Here is a 23,341-nt window from a genome sequence, read left to right on the forward strand (position 1 = left end):
GGGGATGGATTGTAATAATAGCCAACCCTACTTAGCTGTAGAGAATATAAACACTACATTTTTTGCTAAACTCAAAAATTATTTTTGTGAAACAACTTTAGTAAAGCGGTCCTATAAAAAAATGCAAGAGAATTGGTTTAATAATAACTGTAAACAAGCCCGGGAAGAACTAGGAACTGCGCTTAAACAAAAGGACTCGAATAAAATAAAGCAAGCACGGAGTAATTATAAGAGGGCACAATGGAACGCCAAAAAGGAGTGGGAGGAGAGCGAATGGCAAGATCTTAAGATAACATGTAGTGGAAAGAATCAAAAGAAGTTCTGGGACATTTTTAAGTGGAAAAGGGGGGAAGTTATAGAAAGTCCACATAATTGCGTTCCCCAAGACTCCTGGATAAAGTTTTTTAAATGTCAATATGCTAAGGATAGAGATGATAGCCCATTTGAACATGAATTCGGTTTCTATAGTGAGCCACCTTTTAGCAGTAAAGAGGTTGATAGAGCTCTCGATACTGCAAATCTGGGTCGGGCACCGGGCATGGATCTAATTCCTGTAGATGTGTTTGTATATGATAGACAGAGATGGCGCCTTTACATTACCTATCTGGCCAATGCTATTGCCCAGGGCATGGCCATACCTCAATCTTGGAAAGGCGCTGAAATAGTCCCGATATACAAAAAAGGGGACAAGACTTTGGCTGGCAACTACAGGCCTATCAGCCTAATAGATGCCATACAAAAAATCATTGGACGGCTGGTCTTGGGCAAAATCCAGTCCTGGATGGAGGATGCTAATATTTTGAGCCCTCTACAGGCTGGTTTTCGTCCCAAGACCAGCACCATTGATCAGGTTTTTAGATTCCTAATATTATATTGGAGGACAGTGGTATTGGACAAAGGCGTCCTGTACGCAATATTTGTCGACCTGCGGGCGGCATTTGATCTGGTCCCGCGTGGCAAACTGTGGCAAGTACTCAGGGAGCTGGGGATGGCACCGGAGTTGCTGGCACTTGTCATCCGCCTACATGAGGACAATTTCGCTCGGGTACGCTGGGGTAGACCGGGAGAGGTCACGGATTCCTTCCCCGTGGAGCGGGGTGTACGGCAGGGTTGTGTCTTGGCACCTACTCTGTTCTCACTCTTCGTCAACGGGGTGGCTGAGTTCCTCTCCCGGGTCCCCACTGATGCCCCAGCTTTGGCTGGAGCTCGCGTCCCGGTCCTCATGTTCGCGGATGACACTCTGCTGATCTCGAAAACTCCGAGTGGCCTCCAGCTTACCTTGCGGCGTTTCGAAGAGTTTTGCCTATTGCGTGGACTAGAAATCAATGTCGCAAAGACCAAGTTCATGGTGCTTAATGGTCCTAGACCCAATAAAATGTATAGGCCATTTAAAGGCGTAATTTTTATGAATGGATCCCCACTAGAACAGGTTGATGCATTTACATATCTGGGAGTAACTCTGCAGAAAAATATGCATTGGAATAACCATATAGATCTTTCATTATTGAAACATCAACAACAGACTGGTATTCTAATGAAACGTTTTGAAACCTCGCAGTCTCAACCAATGGAGCCATTCTTAGAGATCTATACGATGAAGATTCGTAGCTCGGCTCTGTATGGGTCTGAGTTGTGGGGATATGGCAAAAATCCACAGCGTTTAAATACCATGGAAAAGGAGTTTATTCGGAAAGCTGTTGGTGTTCCCCAGAGCACTCCCTTGTTACCCCTTTTTTGTGATCTTGGCTTAAAATCCTTGCAAGACGTAGCATATCTGCGTCCTTTGCTATATTGGTGTAGGGTATGGACAACTGATGAGCTTGGTCACTATGCAACGGGCCTAAAGGAAATTAAAGAAAAAGATAGTTCCCATAAGATAGAATGGCTGAAATCTGTAAAATTATTACTATATCGCATGGGGCTGAGAGATCTATGAGACGACCCTTCTAATGCAGTTTTCCCCTCAAAAGATTCTTTGAAAATTAGATATTGGGAGATGATCGGCCTAGAATCATTCATTAAGGGGTGCTCATCTACTCTAACCAGCAGATTCTTGGAATTTAAGGTTGATGTCAGACTGGAACCATATTGGGGCTTAATTGAAGTACCGTCTGATCGTAAATTCTTTTTCCAATTCAGGATAGGCACACTCCCGGTGCGCTCATTTACATCCCATTGGGCAGCGGGGTCTGAAAATAGGTGCCCAAAGTGTTTGGACAAGACTGAATCTATGAGTCATTTTGTCCTCTTTTGTCCGCTGTATACCATCCCAAGTAAGAAATGGGTACTACCTGTTTGCCAGTTGATGGGCATCCGAAGATATGAGGTAGCTATGAGAATCTTGTCTACTGACCCAAGCCCGACCATCACTATTGCAATGTCAAAATATATTAAGTGGGCTTGGGCAATTCGGTCTAAACTGATTAAATGCCAAAGTGACTTCTCACTAGGCAATTGACTGGATTGATATATCATGTGGGCTGGTTTATCAATGTATCCTTGCGTACTGATAATTTTATTATATGCTATTTTATAATGTGTATTTTTAAATGTAAATTTGTATCGAAATTACGTGTACATTGTTTTATGTTACTTTTACAACTTAATTGTTGAATAAAGTATTTGAATTGAAATCTGCCAGTCACATGCAGTTCTCTACAGCAGCCAGTTTAACCCTCAGAGATATCTTTTGAGGATAAGACAAGTCACATCCAGACTCCACACCGAATTATTAGGATGCAATTGTAGGATCCCCATAATGTATGCTCGGATTTGTACAGCAGGTGTGCAAATCCCCGCCCTCTAACACCACACCCTCCACCGGGAGTTCCTTTTCCAGGACCAAACCTGAGGCCTGATGTAAGGTGGGCACAGATATCTGAAGAAACCTTGTTAACACTCTGACCTACCCTATCAAGTGATGCCTTTGCGCAGTGCATATATCTTGCACGATAGCTCAGAGGGTGCAAGTCTTTACTGCAGTGGCATATGTACAACCCACGTTCGCAGTTTTGAATCTCATTTGTAGCGGTTCTTGGATAAAACCAATACAACTGAGACCAGCAAGAAAAAACGTATATAATTTGCAGTGATACAAAGAGTTTGAATGTGTTTGGAAGTGCCATGTACAACATATCCACTGGTGAAGCCAATAGATATGGCCTTTCAAGCCTACGTTTTGACATATATTTTTTCTAATCTTGCGCAATAGGTATTAAAAATTCTAAATTAACAATGCCGCCTTTTACAGATTGAAATTGTGTGCTTGCAAAACACATCAATGAAAAAGTGGCCCATCACCAAAATGGATTAAAAAAAAACGCATATGTAATCAGAGTTGGGGCCAGTAAAGTGGACTACTTCTCAATGGATGTGCACAAGCAAAAAGCTGTCATTCACAGTGAAGACAGTCATTGCCTGAAGTGGGCTGACCCACTTCCCCATTGTGTACGAAGTGGATAGAAGCAAAATGTGAATGGCACAAGAGGGGGGGGGGGGGTGAGAGAGAGAGAGAGAGAGAGAGGGGGGGGGGAGGGGGAGGGGGAGAGGGAGAAAGAGAGGCTGCAAGCAATAGGGCTGCTAGGTCGTCCAGGATTTTTTTTTTTAATGGGATTATCCATTATATATTCGAAAAATTGTGCTTTTAATTGCATTATTTGCAGATTGAAGGTCGGTGGGTGGCAATGCGCGACATTAAATCTTGTTATACTGTTGCGAATATCTTATATGTTACTAGATTAATTGACCTGGATCTGGACAGGCTCGCAAAGGGATTTATTGTTTGATTAATGATTTATCTGTGTTCATTGAAAGGTTTTCTCAAAGTCTCACAAAACTGAAGTTAGTTTATTATTTTTTTTATACACAATGTTTACTTCATTTGAGTGATGGTTTTATGGGAACGCAGAGTTTCTGCTGTACAAAAATTAATAGTTATCCAAGTACTTAAGCAGGTCACCAGAAGTTCTGGGTAAGGATCATGTTTAATGACCGAATGAGATCCTGTTAGATAAAAATAGTCCATGTGGAATAACTAACTGCACAAATTGATCAATTAGGGAGAGATATTCATTTTCAGAATAGCCAAATGAACCAATGTACAGGGCGATAAGTACCAATATTTATTATTTGCTCGCAAACTAAACATTTATCAATCCTGAAAAACAATTTTTACCACAGGGAAAAAAACGATATGCCTACGATGGCAAAATATAATGTCTATAACATGACTTAATTCAGTATTACATTATTAGATAATGAAATACAAGATTTTTTTTACAACTAGCATAGACAGTAGTCTCGTTGAAGAACGCATCTTGCCCTCTGCCGGGAGATTTGTTTAGTTTTTCTGAAAATAAAAGCATTTGTACTTAATTAATCCCAGTGGGTCCTTTTTGTCTGTATGAAGAATAGCTCCATTTAAGAGGAGATTTCGTGGCTGGCCTGTATTTATTTTTTATTCTTTGGGTAAGTAGCAAGAGGAATAGACATGGGACTGTTAATGCACCTTTGACTGTTAAAAGAATTTAAAGAGGTTTTGCGTGGATTTTCCTTTAAACATCAGCAGCTGGGGTATTTCTTGAACATGATAAAGAATGTAGGTATTAGGTCCATACGTTGCTGTTAAGACCCCATCACTTAGAAGAATTTGTGGTACAATGAACCCAAAAGACCACATGAAAAGTAGGCCAATGTGTGAACCAAAGGGAGTGTAGAGATTAACCTTTGTCAGTAAACTATGTTAATGACACATTCCATAGTAAGAAATGGAAGTATTAGTTGAGGGGGGTGAGAACCCACCTGAAAATATAATCACAATCCATGTCAGAGTGAACCATGAAAGTCACTAAATAAACCTGTAATTAATTCTTTGGTAGCTTGGTACAAAAGCAGTCAGGCTTAACTTAGAGGCAAAGTGTAAAGTATGTATGCGGTACTCAAAAAGTAATTAAGTAAAAACACAACACAAGAAGAATCACCACCAATTTAGTAAAAAAGAGAATATTTTATTTCATAAAATGACACAAAAGGACAAAAATCCAAATAAGTAGAACCACCAACTGTGGTCATCTGGTTGCACTTGACTGAAACAAAGTCTAAAGTAAAGGCTGATTGTGATAGAGTTTGAATACAGGCACCAGCTTCTTCTCGATCAAAATCTTTACTTTTGGAATTAGTCTCTGGAATGGAGGTCAAAATTCCCAGCAAGGCAAGGCAGCAGGCTGTGTGTAAAGATGGCTTCACATTCTCGGATAGTTTCATTGAACCCATTGACGTTTGGCGGGAGATCTCCTTGCAGGAGAAATATGAATTTCGGGCCCAGAGAACATCTCTATGCATCTAGATACTTTTCATGCCTTCGTCCAGTTAAGATCTCTACCTTCAGACTTAGTCACTTTGTTGGTGCTCGGATTCACTCATCGGGGCAAGGCTGCAGGCTCTAAATGAAGAGGGCTCCACGAGGCCGGATAATTTCTTCTTGAAGTCCTGCTTGGTCAGAGTTTGCTGCTACAGAGAATAACATGACAGGACCAACCTGAACCCTTGGCCCAGCAGCAATGCACCTTTATTGAATGAGCCCAGTACCCTGTCTGTGGAAACTTTAGGAAGTGTACACTTTGATGCCAGCCATGGTTCTAGGGCCTTAGGGAGGGAATTGGGTGGGGGTGGGGGAGGATTGGTCCAACTAATTCCAGCAGCAAGGACCAGGGCAGGTCCAGTTGGAGCTGGGCAGTTGGGCAGTTGCAGGAAAGGCCTCTGGAAGCTTGCTTTGTTCCAGTAGCTCAAACTGGGTTCAAAGCAAGCAGGTCCAGTTTTCCTTTAGGTTCCTCAGACAGTAGGACAGTCCTTCTGATTTTTCACAGGTCCAGCAGTGTTCTGAGAGGGGTACTGGGGATGCCACTTTTATGCCCAGTGCCAGCCTCTGAGAGGGGGAATTCCTGGCCACTCCCTATCCTAGTAGTTCCTAAATTGTGTGCCACTGCACCCCAGTGCACCACCAAAAGCAGCAAGAGGTGCCGGGGTCACACTTGCTGAGCCGAGTTCCTTAAGAATTATACCGGTCTATGGAGTGCAGGGCAAGTGTGCTCAGTCTGGCGCCCACTAGGTTATGCATTTGCTACATCATCATAATGTTTAAACCCATATTCGTGAAAAGCCTTCACTTGTCCTGGGGGCTCTCAAAAAACAGTTATGCCCGTCCAAACAAAGTAAAATGCCTACCCATATTTATAAAGCCATGAAAAAAAATAGTTTTTGTGTTTGATGATACTCTGAAGTGTTCTTAACATAAAAGATCTGCAGTTCTAACTGTGGGAGTTCAGAACTGCTTCCTATGTTTTTATTATATAATATAATGCTTGCTTTAAAAACAAGACAATATTGTGAAACCTGACCTAATTCACTTGTGATGCAAGTCTCAGCGGAAGGATTGCGTGCTTACAGGGACAGGGACGACTGTACTGCGGAATGCACTGTTCGACATTGATAAAGAACCTTCTGTTATCGTGAATCCCTTTGCATTCCAGTTAGGTGAAGTTACACCTTATTTGCAATAGGATTATCCTTGTGAGACCTTCAACACAGTGAGGGAAGTTTTACTTGTGACTGCACTCTACTATCCATGCTCAATTGTTTAAGCAAAACTGCAACTTTATCATGATTGAAATACTTTGCTGGTGGTGGCACTTTTATTCTTATCAGCTGTCCATCGAGGCCAAATACAACAAATATCACAGAAATAAAAATATATTGATGTGTATGCCATAATATAGAACACACAACAGTAAACCTTTACAAGCGAAATCTTTTCATGCACTTTTATTGAGTCAGGTCCTAAGGTTCATAGGATAATTCAATTATACAATTATGTACTTCAATCTAATATTGTGAAATATAAACTAACTCACACAGGGTTGTGCTTTATATGACTTGACTCTGGAGTTTTAAAGTACTTTACAGTCTCTTATGAATGGGGAGATATGTTAGAAGACTCCTTATGTAATTAGTACAAAATCGTCCAAAATTGATCCAGCAGGTTTATTTAAGGTTTCACTGGTCCCGGTAATGCAGGTATTACCTCTTTTTCTGTTCATCTCAAGAGCAAAAATTGGGGACACAGAGGGGAGAGCCAAGTAAAAATTGACGCCAGAAGCAAACAAATATTGGAAAAGTCAATAGATCTGGCTTTTATGTGCAAACAAAGGCAAACAACATTTATACCATCATTTGTTTGCATGTTGTACACGCCGTGTTTGCATGCATTGGCACAGTGTTTCATAACCCTTTGACATGTGTGAATCCCCACTAAGTCATTATTGGATGCCAGGGTAAGCCAGCATAAGCAAGTTCTGTGATTTGAACCTCAAATCAAAACATAAAAATACAAAACCAAGTACACTCATAAAAATACAAAAACAAGTATACTCCAAACAGATGCTCAAATATTGAAATATCTTTTTTAATTCAAAAGCAAATATAGAAAAAGGTTAAAAAATTAAAATGTTACATTTTTATTTGTATATACTTTGTTAATTTTAAATGATTAATTTTAATATTATTTAATTTTGTAAAGTATTTGTTGACACATTGAGTAGGCCTCACAGACCCCCAGGGGTCCTTGAACCACAGGTTAAGAGCCACTCCATTAGTAAATTAAAGCCAGACCTGTTGCCTTTGCCAATGCCTGCCATCAAATGCAATCCATTACTTACAGTCCCTCTTAAGTCAGGCCCAGGGCCTTGAAGATTCTTTCAAAAAGATACAGTATTGCAACCCGTTAACATAAGTAACAAAAAAAAAGTAATGTAATGGGGAGCTGCAGCCACCGGCCAATTGCTCAAGGGAGCCGCTGGTCGGAAAAGTTTGGGAACCACTTCCCTAACCAATAAGGGTTTAAGTACCCAGGGGTGACCATACCCACTTTTGCAGCACTTCCTGTGTCTTTTACTGGAAACTAACCGACAGTGCCCTTTTGCACCTAAATCCAACATGGCAGCACCCTTCGTCCCTTGGTCAAAGCTTCCTGTGCCCACCCACTGTTGTGGGTACGATAGTGGGCAAACCCTCCCTTGTGCCTACTTCAAACCAGTTCTGGGGCAGCTTCCCTTCCCACTGGGTTTGTGACCAAGTTGACTAGGAAGGCAAAGGGAAGCGGCAGGTCTAGGTGTGACCTACATTTGCCAGTGACAAGGAAGGCACACTTTGAAGGTCAGAATGGGGCTGGGCATAACGCCCCAGGCTGTGCTGCGCAGGGAAGAAAAATAACACTCTTCACCCCAGCCTTTTTTCCACTGTCAGGGAGCAATCCACATCTCACCAAAGTGGAGTCATTTACCACTAGGTGACACTGGACACTGGCAGAAAGAACTTTTGGCTTAGACAGGAAAATGAGAACTTTCTAAAAGTGTAATATTTTAAACAGTAATATAAAATTCAAATTTAACATTACGCTGGATTTCAAATAACCATTAAAATAAGTCTGTGAACTGTTTTTCTAACTGCTCCCAAACCGAAATTAAGCACTATATGATGGACTACTGTGAAAAAGGACTTTGGAGGTTTTTCAATGCCAGGACATGTAAGACTTTAAATATACATGTCCTACTTTTTATATACAATGCACCCTGCCCTATGGGCATTTAGGCCTACTTTACCGGTGACTTTTAAGTATTGGAAAGGAAGGTTTAGACTTGCCAAAAGGTTAGTTTTGCCAGGTCGAAATGGCAATTTAAAACTGCCCACTCAGGCTGCAATGCCAGGCCTGAGGCATGTTTTACAGCGCTGCTTTAGTGGGTGGCACAATGAGCAATGCAGTCCACTGGCAGCATTTAATTTACAGGCCCTAGGTACATGTTGTACCACATACTAGGGACATAAAAGTAAATTAAATGTGCTAATTAGGTATATGCCAATTTTATCATGTTTAGGGAGGAGAGCACAAGCACTTTACTACTAGTTAGCAGGAGTAAAGAGTGCAAAATCATAAGGCCAACAAAAACAGATTTAGCTATAGAAGGTAAAATTTCGGGGGAATGGCATGCAAAAGATGTTTAATTTCCAACATGTACTCCTAATTCCTACGGATTCAGGTACCTCATAAGTATCTGATGATTGACTGCGTGGAAGGGTTCATAAGATAAAATGAGTCTGATATGTGTCAGTAGAGAAATTCAATTTGTATGCTTATATAGTCAATCATATAGAATTATTAGGCATGGGTTTTTAGCCTCCAACCGAAAACGGGAAAGGGACAAGTAGAAACAGCACAGAATTAAAGATGTGAAAAACATTTATTTACAGGAGTTCCGCTATTATGGCCGTCATTAAGGAGTGACCTCTTCATTCTGATGGGGCCAGTCACAGCAATTACCTGCTCTATCAGAATGATTAGATCCTCAGGAAGCCAGCAGATCTCTTTACGTTCACTTGGAGATGTCAGTTGCTAAAATAAGCAGAAACATCCAAGTGAAAGGACGGAGGAAAATGAGGAATTAGCAGGAGAATCAGACCCAGAATTACCAATTAATCCCCAGTAATTTCTCATTTTTTAGGATCCAATCTGTAATGGGCTGGATTTCCCCACTCCCAGAGTTACTAGTAGCCCCAGTATTGTTATTTCAGGGGGAGGGGAAATCCGACCCATTACCAGGTCACTCAGGATCTCAGTGTTGAATGAGGCCCGTCTAATGATGGAGAACCAGGTTGACCAGGCCTTTGAGAGAAAGGATACTGGTAAGACCTTTCTCGCAAGGATTCTGACGGATAGAATGTCCGCTTGATCAGAGCGCTTTGCCAGAGTCAATACCACTGTCAGAGAGCAGGCACCATGTGTTGGCCATTTAATTATTATAAAAACAATTAAACAACAAAAGAGTGACAAGGGGATAGGGAGCAAAAAAGAGGCACGGGCAAAAACCAAAAATATTTGTTAAAAGAACCCTCACTCACCAACCTAGTTGGTGACATGCTTCATCATCGGATAAATAGGAGGCTCCCGGGTAAAACCGTGAGTTTTACCATTCGATCTCCACAGGTTAGGGTGCGCCTTAGAGTGTGCATACCGCCGTGGGGACTCCCTTGGTCCTGATGAAAGCTTAGCCGATTAGGCACCATAAGCAGAAACATGTCGACCTAAAAATTTGGTCAAGCCCTGGTCAACATCACTGGCCAGACCTTGCCCAATTCACGTTTTTATTGGTTTTTGATTTGCCAAGAATAAACTTGTCATTGGTTAAAATCATTTACCTTTTAATCTCACTTCCCTTCACAACCAGAAACCCGCTCCGCTGTAACACAGGCGTCGCAGCACACCAGAGAGGCATTCGGCCTCTCTGGTGGGAACCCGATGATGAAGCATGTCACCAACTAGGTTGGTGAGTGAGGGTTCTTTTAACAAATATTTTTGGTTTTTGCCCGTGCCTCTTTTTTGCTCCCTATCCCCTTGTCACTCTTTTGTTGTTTAATTGATTTAATCTGGGGGAACAAGAGTGATAGTCCCTCACCCTCTCTTTGTTTTTGAGACATTTAATTATTATAGCCACGGGTAGGACAGAATCAAAAAGGTATGAGTGTGCTATGTGATGTGAAATCTGCGAATGTGCAAGTTGAAGGTCCTTTTTTGCTATGGTAAATTCAACAGTCCACCATTCCAAGATGGCCGCTCCAGTGAATTTTCACATTAATGCTCTAATATTTATTTATGACAAACAGCCGTGCTTTCTTTAATAGCCTATTTTTTTCCCCATCAAGTTGTAGTCTTGGTATCAAGAAGCACAGAAGCGGCCTGTCCCCTGCCAAAGTGGCAGGGTGGGTAGGAGGAGGGAGGTGGGGAGATAGGGTTTCGGGGGACGAAAATATAAAGGAATAAAAAATCAAAATAACATATCTTGAATGCCGCAGCCGCCTTTGCTGCCCGCCGCATCACGCTTGTCCTTCTTCAGGGCTCAGGCTCCCACACTTCACTGCGGTCATTCCTGACACTGCATAAAAGCAGCATCAGTATTGGCCTGAGCGCTGGCTTCTTGCACCCCCAGGCAGACTGGGAGCCTGTGCCTGCTCTCACCAGCCCCAGCAATGGAGTTCGGGCTGGAGAGAGCTTCACTGTGCATGACGGATTAGCTGGCCTGAGACGACTGACCAAACCGTCATGCGCAGTGAAGGGAGTGCACCACCACTCCCCCATCAGCAGTGTCATCCCCCTGGACCAGCCTCCAAGACTCTCCAGAGTCCTGGGGGCAGGCCAAGGGGGATTAAAATAAAATGTTTCAAACCTGTTTTATTATTGTTTTATTTGACGTTGGTGGCAGAGGCGGTGGCGCTCTACCGCTGAAGAAGCATGGTGCACACTGATGCTCTGTCAGTTTTGGAGATGCCCCCAGCAGGGTACATGTGGTAGCTCCTGCCCCCATCGCCCCTCGTTGCACACAATAGACATCTCATTATGGTGTGTATAGACACATGGACTTGACTAGGCTTGCACCTGGCCTTTTTTTTAGTGGCCTGGCATGAATGTTTAAGTTTAGACTGGTAAACATATTGCTAAAAAGCATTGAAATCGGAATGTTTCCATTATGAGACAAAATTCTAGAACAGCAAACACAATTAAATCAGCTAAAAAGTATTTGGCAGCTGTGTAAATCATTTCAGAATGATTATTGCAGTAAACAGGGAGATAATTTCAATGTAACAAAAGAATCCTGACAATTATACACCAATACTTTTTTTATCCATCAGCTCCTAGTCCTTCCGGAATAGCAAAACGTAAACAAATGCAGCAGCGGCCGGTGCTGGTAAGCATGGTGAGGCATGCGGGGGGATGTCGACAGATGACGGAATACGGAAAATTAAATAAATAAATAAATCCTATTCCGTTGTCTGGTGACTCCAGGGGCGTAACACAGGCTCCTGCATTCCCCGCAGTGCGGGGGGCCCCCCAAGTTCCAGGGGGCCCCCTCAGCACTGCACTTCGGCCGGAGAGCTCTTGATAGAGTCCGGAGGGGGGCCCTCGACGTACCTTGCAGGGGGGCCCCCTCAATTATCGTTACGCCACTAGGTGACTCCCCCCGCCCACCGCGCTTACCTGCACCGGCTGCTGCTGAACTAATGTCCGGTATTTTTTTCTCAGAAATGTGGCAGCCCTATACTTAACTGACCCTGTTCTCCTGATCTTCACATTCAGAGTTCTGACTTTAAGATACATAGCAGGAAAAGGGTGAATAGACAAGACCATCCAAGCAGAATGAGGACATAGTTTTTTAATTACTGCTACTAAGGATTCCTTTTTTGTTTATGGTCGTCCACTCCAGCGTGACACCAGCTGCGCAAATTTTGTTTTTTGATTTCAAGAGGATTTGGGTTGCACTGTTTAAAAAATGTTGATAAATATTGAGACTTGAGAAAAACATGTTGTGTGTGAAGCTAACTGTGCATATTTATAGGTCTGAACTATTTTAGTTTCACTCCTGCCAGCTCTATTTGTCAGGAAATGCTCCAGAGAGCAGTCTGACATGCGTAGAGTGCACCGCCCCCACAGCCGTGGGATTGCCATATGGGCTGCTGCAAGAGCATATGGCGCCCACCACCACGTCCCACTGAACATTAGAAAAATGCATTAGGAATGCCTGGTGTTTGGCACCAGACAAAATATATTTTTGAAGGCACCATGGGGATGATCTCATTAAGGAACCACATTTTCAAAACTAATATTTAAGGAAGAATTGGCATTGTCTGTCCTTTGCTAAATAATCCTTCTTAATATGCACTCCTTTTCATAAAGCTGTCAAAATGGTAACGCCTTTCTTCTGATGTGATCTGTAAGCTTTGTTCGAGCAGTTGTGACTCATGGCTCCCCGAAGCAGGATTTTCTTTCATCTGTATACCTTTATGAAAACCCACACACACGCCGTGTGATACCCCAACTCCATTATCCTCTATATGCACCAAGGTGCAGTTTGTACAACACACAAGGCAAGATGGATGAACATTGTATTCACTAAAATTGGTCGCAATTTTGGCACGGATTGTTAGCGAATCCAATGGCGTTTTGCGAACCAACCTATGTATAAATAGGTCAGATCACAAAATACTGAATCATACTGGGCCACAATTTGACCTACCTCATGCATATTAATGAGGTAGTTGGCAAGCTGCATCCCTCTATGATGTGCTGCCATAGCAGGCATGGTGGCCTGCTGGGGTCGGCAGACCAACATGTCTGTCATTTCTTTTAAATTAAGCAATCTTTTTTTAACCTGTTCTTCTTAAAGGAAACCGGGATGCGTTAAAAAAAGTTTGTAAAACGTTAATGATTTTTAAAGACTGGGCAGCGGTCCTTGGGACCAATGCCTGCTCCTAAAAACATTTTTCCTAGCATTCATAGGGATATTGTCCCATTTGCAAATGGGTTACAACTACCTTTTTCTAGTCATTAAAAAGTAAATTTTCTGCGTGCAGATTTCATCAATACACCCCATTGTGAATCCCTATATGGCAGGAATGCTATATATATGCAGAGTGACTGTTCCTTGCAAACATCAACCTAACCACCTCCTACTAACTATCAACTTCCCAGAAGTCATTATCTCCCTTCAGGCCTCCAAAGAGCAGTAGAACAGTAATCCTATTTCTATCAAAGTCAACAATGATATCAATAAACACAGCCCTGGGCCAAGGAAACCAGCTAAGGTACCTCCATCATGAAGTCCCTTTATAGTTCTCACCGGCAGCCCAGATTCCCAAATCTAGATGTGTTGCTTTATATTAAGCACAGGAAGCCTCAATCAATACTCGCAAAAACCAAAGGAAATGAGTGTTGAACATTGCAAGCACTCACCCCCAGTCAACTGATCTGGGTTTAATCCATCACCGTTCTTTAGCTCACTCTGCCACCCCAGTTCAGACATGGCCATATGCAAATCAGTCTGACCCTGTGCCTCATGGGAACAGTCCAGCCCGAACTGTCAAGCCATGTCTTCCCTGGACCGGAAACAAGCTTCCTAGGACCGGTTTCTGGCATTTCAGCCGTCTTCAGCCAGGCTTGCTTGAATCCAGTGGCAAAGTGAGCAAGGGACTCACGTCTGAGCATACCCTGCCAACTTATGGCGAACAAAGCAAAAACCAAAGGAAATGATGGACGGAGTGTTGAACATTGCAAGCACTCACCCCCAGTCAACTGATCTGGGTTTAATCCATCACCGTTCTTTAGCTCACTCTGCCACCCCAGTTCAGACATGGCCATATGCAAATCAGTCTGACCCTGTGCCTCATGGGAACAGTCCAGCCCGAACTGTCAAGCCATGTCTTCCCTGGACCGGAAACAAGCTTCCTAGGACCGGTTTCTGGCATTTCAGCCGTCTTCAGCCAGGCTTGCTTGAATCCAGTGGCAAAGTGAGCAAGGGACTCACGTCTGAGCATACCCTGCCAACTTATGGCGAACAAAGCAAAAACCAAAGGAAATGATGGACGGAGTGTTGAACATTGCAAGCACTCACCCCCAGTCAACTGATCTGGGTTTAATCCATCACCGTTCTTTAGCTCACTCTGCCACCCCAGTTCAGACATGGCCATATGCAAATCAGTCTGACCCTGTGCCTCATGGGAACAGTCCAGCCCGAACTGTCAAGCCATGTCTTCCCTGGACCGGAAACAAGCTTCCTAGGACCGGTTTCTGGCATTTCAGCCGTCTTCAGCCAGGCTTGCTTGAATCCAGTGGCAAAGTGAGCAAGGGACTCACGTCTGAGCATACCCTGCCAACTTATGGCGAACAAAGCAAAAACCAAAGGAAATGATGGACGGAGTGTTGAACATTGCAAGCACTCACCCCCAGTCAACTGATCTGGGTTTAATCCATCACCGTTCTTTAGCTCACTCTGCCACCCCAGTTCAGACATGGCCATATGCAAATCAGTCTGACCCTGTGCCTCATGGGAACAGTCCAGCCCGAACTGTCAAGCCATGTCTTCCCTGGACCGGAAACAAGCTTCCTAGGACCGGTTTCTGGCATTTCAGCCGTCTTCAGCCAGGCTTGCTTGAATCCAGTGGCAAAGTGAGCAAGGGACTCACGTCTGAGCATACCCTGCCAACTTATGGCGAACAAAGCAAAAACCAAAGGAAATGATGGACGGAGTGTTGAACATTGCAAGCACTCACCCCCAGTCAACTGATCTGGGTTTAATCCATCACCGTTCTTTAGCTCACTCTGCCACCCCAGTTCAGACATGGCCATATGCAAATCAGTCTGACCCTGTGCCTCATGGGAACAGTCCAGCCCGAACTGTCAAGCCATGTCTTCCCTGGACCGGAAACAAGCTTCCTAGGACCGGTTTCTGGCATTTCAGCCGTCTTCAGCCAGGCTTGCTTGAATCCAGTGGCAAAGTGAGCAAGGGACTCACGTCTGAGCATACCCTGCCAACTTATGGCGAACAAAGCAAAAACCAAAGGAAATGATGGACGGAGTGTTGAACATTGCAAGCACTCACCCCCAGTCAACTGATCTGGGTTTAATCCATCACCGTTCTTTAGCTCACTCTGCCACCCCAGTTCAGACATGGCCATATGCAAATCAGTCTGACCCTGTGCCTCATGGGAACAGTCCAGCCCGAACTGTCAAGCCATGTCTTCCCTGGACCGGAAACAAGCTTCCTAGGACCGGTTTCTGGCATTTCAGCCGTCTTCAGCCAGGCTTGCTTGAATCCAGTGGCAAAGTGAGCAAGGGACTCACGTCTGAGCATACCCTGCCAACTTATGGCGAACAAAGCAAAAACCAAAGGAAATGATGGACGGAGTGTTGAACGATGGATTTAGGCCCAGATCTCTGTACTGGGGTGAATGTATGACATTGTTCTGCATTCTGTTGCATTTGTCACCCGGGTGGGAAGGGTATGCTCAGACGTGAGTCCCTTGCTCTCCATGCCACTGGAATCAGGCTATCCTGGCTGACGAGGGCTGAAAGCCCGAAACCGGTCCTAGGATGCTTGTTTCTAGTCCAGGGAGGACCTGGCTTGGCAGTTCGGGCTGGACTGTTCCCATGGGGCACAGGGTCAAGACTGATTTGCATATGGCTGGGTTCAAACTGTAATGGCATGGTGAGCAACAAAACGATGGATTTAGGCCCAGATCTCTGTACTGGGGTGAATGTATGACATTGTTCTGCATTCTGTCCATCAATTGTTGTTTTTGCATTTGTCACCCCGGGTGGGAAGGGTATGCTCAGACGTGAGTCCCTTGCTCTCCATGCCACTGGAATCAGGCTATCCTGGCTGACGAGGGCTGAAAGCCCGAAACCGGTCCTAGGATGCTTGTTTCTAGTCCAGGGAGGACCTGGCTTGGCAGTTCGGGCTGGACTGTTCCCATGGGGCACAGGGTCAAGACTGATTTGCATATGGCTGGGTTCAAACTGTAATGGCATGGTGAGCAAAAAAACGATGGATTTAGGCCCAGATCTCTGTACTGGGGTGAATGTATGACATTGTTCTGCATTCTGTCCATCAATTGTTGTTTTTGCATTTGTCACCCCGGGTGGGAAGGGTATGCTCAGACGTGAGTCCCTTGCTCTCCATGCCACTGGAATCAGGCTATCCTGGCTGACGAGGGCTGAAAGCCCGAAACCGGTCCTAGGATGCTTGTTTCTAGTCCAGGGAGGACCTGGCTTGGCAGTTCGGGCTGGACTGTTCCCATGGGGCACAGGGTCAAGACTGATTTGCATATGGCTGGGTTCAAACTGTAATGGCATGGTGAGCAAAAAAACGATGGATTTAGGCCCAGATCTCTGTACTGGGGTGAATGTATGACATTGTTCTGCATTCTGTCCATCAATTGTTGTTTTTGCATCAATCAATACTCGTACATGACCAATGACAGTTTTGCAAGGTGCACCAGGAGGATGTCAGAGCAAGAGTGAAAGTCCTCAAAATCAAAATTTTAAAACACTGAATCAAGCCTAAAAGAGATTCATCTCATACTTTCTCTCAAGAAGTGAAAAATCCTCTGTACCATAAAACCAGCAAACATATTTTAGAAACTGGGCCAAACATTTTGCTGTGCCCACATTTGGAAGATAAGTTTACTTTTATAAAAAGAAAAGTTCAGGGAAATTGCTTCCAAGCACTTCCACTTGAAGCTGTCATAGCATCATTGTAGGGCTACCTTCCGTAACATAAAGCCTACTGCCATAGAACAATGTATCAGTGGGCCCTGTCATTCTACAAAAATTCTAACAGACAATCATAACTAAAGAAGATGTTTCAAACAGGCTAGCAATTTCAAGGCCAAGCAAGGCCAGACATGATATCCCACACTGTGGCATGGCCAGTTCAGACCATGAATCAACTGACCCAATCAGGAAAGACTAAGAGATGGAGCCTTGAGTCAGTGCAAGAAATAGAAAGAAGGACTAAAGGCACTGTTGGGAGAAGCATGATATAAAAGGCTGTTTGTCTTAAAGGAAGGAGGAGGGTAAGGTAAAACAAAAGACAAGACTTAGCAGGGGCATCCATCTTGCCTGCGATTACTCCTCCATCAAACCACCATTTTGATCTTCTTTATACCAAGGACATGCCCCCCCCTCCTCCCCGCCGTAACACGATTACCTCTTTCCACCACTTTTAACATCAGACGCAAGGTATAATAATTATTATTGCCACTCAGAAGTCACCATCAACTCTTGTTCTATGTGCAAGATACACACTCATGAGCTCAAGCATTTAGTCTTGGTCAATGACTCAACAGTGATTGCAGAAGGTTACAAGCTGGCAGCGGCTTCAGTCACTACCCCTCAGATGTTCCTCACCATAAACATATAAAAAGTGTCAAATTCTATACAAACCAATCAAGTCAATCTGGCTGCATTTAAATTGTGAATCAATTCATCATGAGCCACCGCAAGCTTTCAACATAAAGAGACCATCTCATCCAAGAGGCTGGAACCCACAATCAGAATCCTAAACTGATAATTAATGAATAACATCCTCCTATCATGAGTCAACACAGTGCAAACCAGTGTCTAGCTCTAAACACGTAGACAAAGGCATTCATTAAGAAGCTATTTTCAATTTTAAAAAGACACTCCATGAATGTTTGACATGTTTCAACGGCTGTATACAAAATCTCATGCATTGTTTGACAGGAAGCTATGTTACACATATCATCATCCCATGTCTTTTGGTATATTTACTTATCTTGTGGTCCTCCGATTTGCTTCATAATCTGAGAATTGATTATTTCTACAGAAGCTATTGACGGATAGTAATACATGTTTGAATAACTAGTGAATAAAGTTGTTTATTCATTAGAACTGCTCCACTAATTAGTCTGACGCTTCTTGGTAATGGCCAGTAGGATTAGGTAACCAGCGCCAGGACACCCCAGCGTAACCGTTGCGCTTTACAAATTAATTAACATAACATAACATAACAATAATAGATGCCAGGACCTGGGCATTCCTAATCATTGTATTATGTAAAAAATAAATCTATTCTTATTGAATTTTAATTGAGTTTTATAGTGTCCAAGAATTTGTTATGCTGTTCTTCATTATCAGAGAACATGTCGCCTCTGAGTTTAGAAACACAGAGCAAGGTAGTACAGAGCACAAAGTACTGAAATATGACATAAGACAATGAGTGTCTACGTGAGGGAGTGGATGCTAGCATTCCACATTATCCAACTCCCTCGAATAAGGGTCTCACAGGTTATCATTTCTTTGTCTTTTCTTCATTAACTTCCTTTCCTGTTGAATAACTACATCATTATTGTTTTCCTAGTGATTGTTCTTCATCTGCCTTATAATTTGTAAAATGTTTGCAGACCTCACCTGGTCTTAAATATCAATCTTTCAAATTCGATAACCATTCCAAAACTCCCTGGAATCTTTTTTACAGACATATTCAGGTTGGTCAAGGTTAGGTCTCTTTTTGCCGTTTTCATTACCAATGTACATAGCATTTTAGAATAGTGAGTCACATCCATTTCTTTTGGCTCAGGTTCCTTTTTACAACTTGTTACTCTCAAAACAGCCAATATTTCCACCCAGTTTGCCATACTGCGTATAGAAAAGTTATGCTTTCTGTCTTACTGTCAGGGCCAGACTGGGAACCAAAACCGGCCCTGGCAAACTGCTCGGCCGGCCCCCCCCTGCGGTGAGGGGGGGTGCAGTCAAGCAGTTTGCGAGGGACGGCTTCGGCTGATTTTGTTACAGAGGGCCGATATAGCCAACCCCAGTAAGAAAAACTCCCCCCCAGGAGGCCAAAACCGACCCCCACCCTAGCAACCCACCGGGAAAACGCCCGGTGCCCGCTACGGCCAGTCCGGCCCTGCTTACTGTGGAGACATCTTTCTGACTGCCTTCTGCCCAAACTTGTATTTACCCTACAGTAACAAATATTTTGTTGTAAGTTAAATTGAATGAGTCCAAGCCTAAAGCTACTGGCCGCGTCCCTTTAACAAATCAGTGCTCGTGTTGTGATGGGAATGTCTCATGCACAGTAATTTGGGCCCCCCTACCCTGAATGCGAGAGTACATTTGAAACTCATATCCTTATGTATATTTTCGCCATGGTGTCATGCTAATCTAGTGTATGCACATAAGCTTAAGCCTGTCCCTGACAATGTAAGCTGCAGGACCTCTCCTGTGACCTGGAGGGGTGCACCCAGCGTTCTCACATAGTAAACAGTGGACTACTGTCCAGGCCTTGGGTGCATCACATAGAGTGGTGGGATGCCATGTTTTATGAATCTGTAGAGTGACCTGCCCTTTTTCTATTTGTCAATGAAAGTGCTAACCACTGACCTCTCTCTTGTAAAGTTTTACTGTTAAGTCAAACAGAGAGCCTTGCACGGCCATTCAATGTGCATGTCTAGTAGGTGTAATACTTGTGTAACATATGTGTGGGAGTAGGGCTCTCGCTGTTGTATGAATCTGAGTATTGGGGCTTGTGCGATCAATTTGGAGGCCCCTGATTTAGCTTGGCAAAAGATGGAGGGTGAGGAAAGCTTCCCCAGACTGTGAAAGCGGATGGCCTGCTCTCCCGACCTTTGATGGTGGAGAGTCAGACACTGAAGTGGGGAGGACAAAGACAGCACTACCTTTAGAAATTCCATGAGGGCCTTGTTAGCAAAGGACTCCTAATCAATTCTTCCTGATCACTGCCAGTTGGTGAATGGTTGAGGTGAGAGGTGGGATTGCAGTTTCCTCTGTTCAAGGTTAGAAAGTTTCTAAGCAGGGCCTGTCCTTTTATCTGTCCTTGATTGCTGCTTCCGGAAGGCAATGACAGCCAAGGGCAGAGGACTCACTCTTTATTGTACCCATGTTTCCGGTACTCCTGTTTAGAGCCAACCCCATTGCTATGTGCTGTCAGAGCTATCACTTTGCACAAGACTGTGTCTGGAGAGCAGACTGGAACTGAAGCTTGAAAGAACACCAATCCAAACTGGTTCTGGAGCTTTAGCCAGTGGGTTCATATCCTTTTTCTGGGAATTGTATATAAAAGTGGGATTTATTCTGCCCCACTTAATTTCATTCTAAAGTGGCTCTTCACCAAAGAAGGGAGTGCACCGCGGAGTACTCAGAGTTTCTGCCTGAACAGGGTTTGGTGTTTGCCCGAAAACAGGCTTCACAGAAGGGAGGGGATGTCACTTCAAGTCAACACTTTCTTTGGAAGGAGCTGATCGGCTCCTAAAGGGAATATAAGAGTGGCTGCTGAGAGATAAGGGAAGTGCCTGAGAATGCAGCAGGGAAATAACGTCCAGTATGAGAAGAGTGGCATGTGCCCATCCCCAGAGAAAGCAGATGACCCAAGACAGCAATCTAGGAGAAACTTTTGCTGTAAAATAGGCCACGGGAACTCTCTCTTTCCAGTGCAGGAGCCAGCCATACCAGAGTGTATCTGACTGTGCAGCCAGGCCATATCAGCAAACATGAAAGATGAGTACTGCCATTGCCAGTCAGAAAAAGAAAGCTGACTCATCGCTAAAACAGAGAATCCAGATTGACCTGGATCGAACTGTGACAAAGTCAGCGCTGTGAGGAACTCGGACAAAAAGCTGCCACTGCTGAGCACCAGCCATCGGCCAACCAGGATTGCCATGCTGCTGGCATCAGGTGTTACCAGACAAGCTGTCTCTCAAGCACTAACCCTCAAACGTTGTCTTGAGAGAGGTCACTGCAGCTGCTCCCCCATGAAAGAAGAATCAAGCCATGTGGGCAGGTGTACAACCTATGTCTGCCACATAACCTGTACTCCTTAGTAAGAAGAGTTAAACAGCATGGCTGGGTCTACAAACCGCATCCACCGCGCGGCCTTGACTATCACATACAGCATTGCTGTTTAAAGACGAGAACCCTCATTCACCCTAGGGCGACATGCTTCATCATAGGGTTCCCTCTTCACACTGGGACCACAGGGTACCCAGAGTGGGCTATAACTTCCCCTTAGGAGAGGAGCAGGAAGGTGTTTTTTTTTTTTTAAAGCCATCTCTATTTGGAAGTCTATAGGTCTAGAGAGGGGCAGAGTGCATACAAAAGAATAAAAGTGATAGTGTGAGTTAAAACTATCTTTTGGGGGTAAGGACAATTTTTATTCTGGCACCCCCAATGGATAGGATTGAAAGCTCATATAAAGCGCTCAAGTTCACGCTATATAAAACTCCCCAAAAATAAAAAAGTGCACGTGTTGTAAAGATGATTGACTCTTCTGGAATATGTCCACTTCCTTAGATATGTATTTTTGGATGATCCGTTGAAAAAGCATAGGAAGCTTTGTGAACTGGTCCCCTTTATGTACAAAAGCATTGTAACTTATTTGATGTTTCAGGTTGGAAGCTAAACAAGTTGGTCTTATGCACCTTCAGTGACATTATCTTTAACCTGTATTTTACCTTTGTTTTTAGACAGTACAACAGTAAACCCAGTCAAGGCCATGGTGACCACTGGTACGAAGAGCCTGTGTCTAATTACACCCCAAATAACAGGATTGCTACGAAGGAGCACAGGAAGATTTTTCAGACTGGTAAGGAATTCGTTTTGTAAAGTCAGATTGATTTATGATGTGTAGATGACGTGTGGAATGGAGTTTATTGAAATGATATTGTCGACCACAATCAGCTTATAACAAGCATTTGCAATGCAATAGGTCTCGCATTTGCGAGAGTTTAAGCTATTGGCATTATAAATGACAATGCCTTTTATTGATCTGTTTTGCTGATTAACACATAAATAAAAGGCATTATCATTTACAATTTAAATAGCTCAAACGTTTGTAAATGCAAGACATATTCAAAGAAGCGGCCACCATTGTCCAGGGCTGCTCAGAAAGTGAAAGCGCATATGCTGCAGGAAAGCATGTTTGTGCCTACAGTAGGAGAAACTCATTAAAGAAAATAGCGCTTACAGACTAAAAAAGACGAACTGTGTAACAACCAAAGTAAAAGGGCCAGTCCTCATGGGAGATTACAAATTAAGACAAGGTGGTGCTAAGGAGGGACTAACAAGCCTATTAACAAATCAGAAGCCAGCATTACTTAGGACAATGACACAAGCCAATGACAAATATTGGCGGAGCTTCCATGCTATACTCCAATAAAATATGTTGCAGAGCAGCGCATGTGCTGCCCAGGCTCGACCTTAAAACCTTGGCATTTGTAATGCCAATTACTCATCTCCAACAAATGCGAGACCTATTGCATTTGCAAAGCTTGTTAATGTACTTCCACCGCTGCATACAATCCTCACTTAGTGCATCTGTTGGACTACAGTTAACTAGCAAATCCTGGGACCTACCGAGACTATACAAGTACCACAATGTGTGCACACACGCTAAAAAACCAAGACTGTCAAAAGGTGTTGCAGGCCCTAGAGTGGTGTAACGCAAAATAATGGGCCCCCCTCAGTAGAATGTAATGAGGTGCTCCTGCGTCTCCCATAATTTACAGATTCATTAGCCTTGGGTTTAACGGGGGGCCCTGAAGTATTGGGGGGCCCCTGAAGGTCCGCCCGCCTGCATCGCTGGGGATTTAGGGGCCTGTGCTACGCCCCTTTGCTCACGGACACTGTTGATGATATTGCCTCTTTATATTATGGAAAAATAGACACGCCTATGTATATACTCAAAAGTGAAAATATGAGTTCAAATCACACACAAAATGCCAGAGTATCTGGAGATCTTTGTCATTAACCAGACTTTGCCTCCCATCACCAATATTCTAATTCAGTATTCATTTTAAGGATGCTAAGTCTGCATGACAGCCTCCTTCCATATTGCTTTGCTCAATATTGTATATGGGGGAACGGGATGTGAATGCACACAGAGGCAGTCCGGGCTCCCCTGAACTCTATGCAGTCGCCATGTTT

The 23,341-nt window shown here is 43.7% G+C and overlaps 1 protein-coding gene across 1 annotated transcript in view; it reads left to right on the top strand.

Moving 5' to 3' along the window:
- Positions 1-23,341, top strand: part of NECAB2 (N-terminal EF-hand calcium binding protein 2) — a 1,135,462-nt gene that overhangs the window by 828,057 nt on the left and 284,064 nt on the right. Inside the window, exon 7 of the mRNA XM_085637926.1 lies at positions 21,883-22,001. Within this exon, the coding sequence (XP_085494052.1) occupies positions 21,883-22,001 (119 nt within the window). The remainder of the gene's footprint in view (positions 1-21,882; positions 22,002-23,341) is intronic.

The sequence above is a fragment of the Triturus cristatus genome, chromosome 12 (genome assembly GCF_964204655.1).
Source record: "Triturus cristatus chromosome 12, aTriCri1.1, whole genome shotgun sequence".
NCBI lineage: Eukaryota > Metazoa > Chordata > Amphibia > Caudata > Salamandridae > Triturus > Triturus cristatus.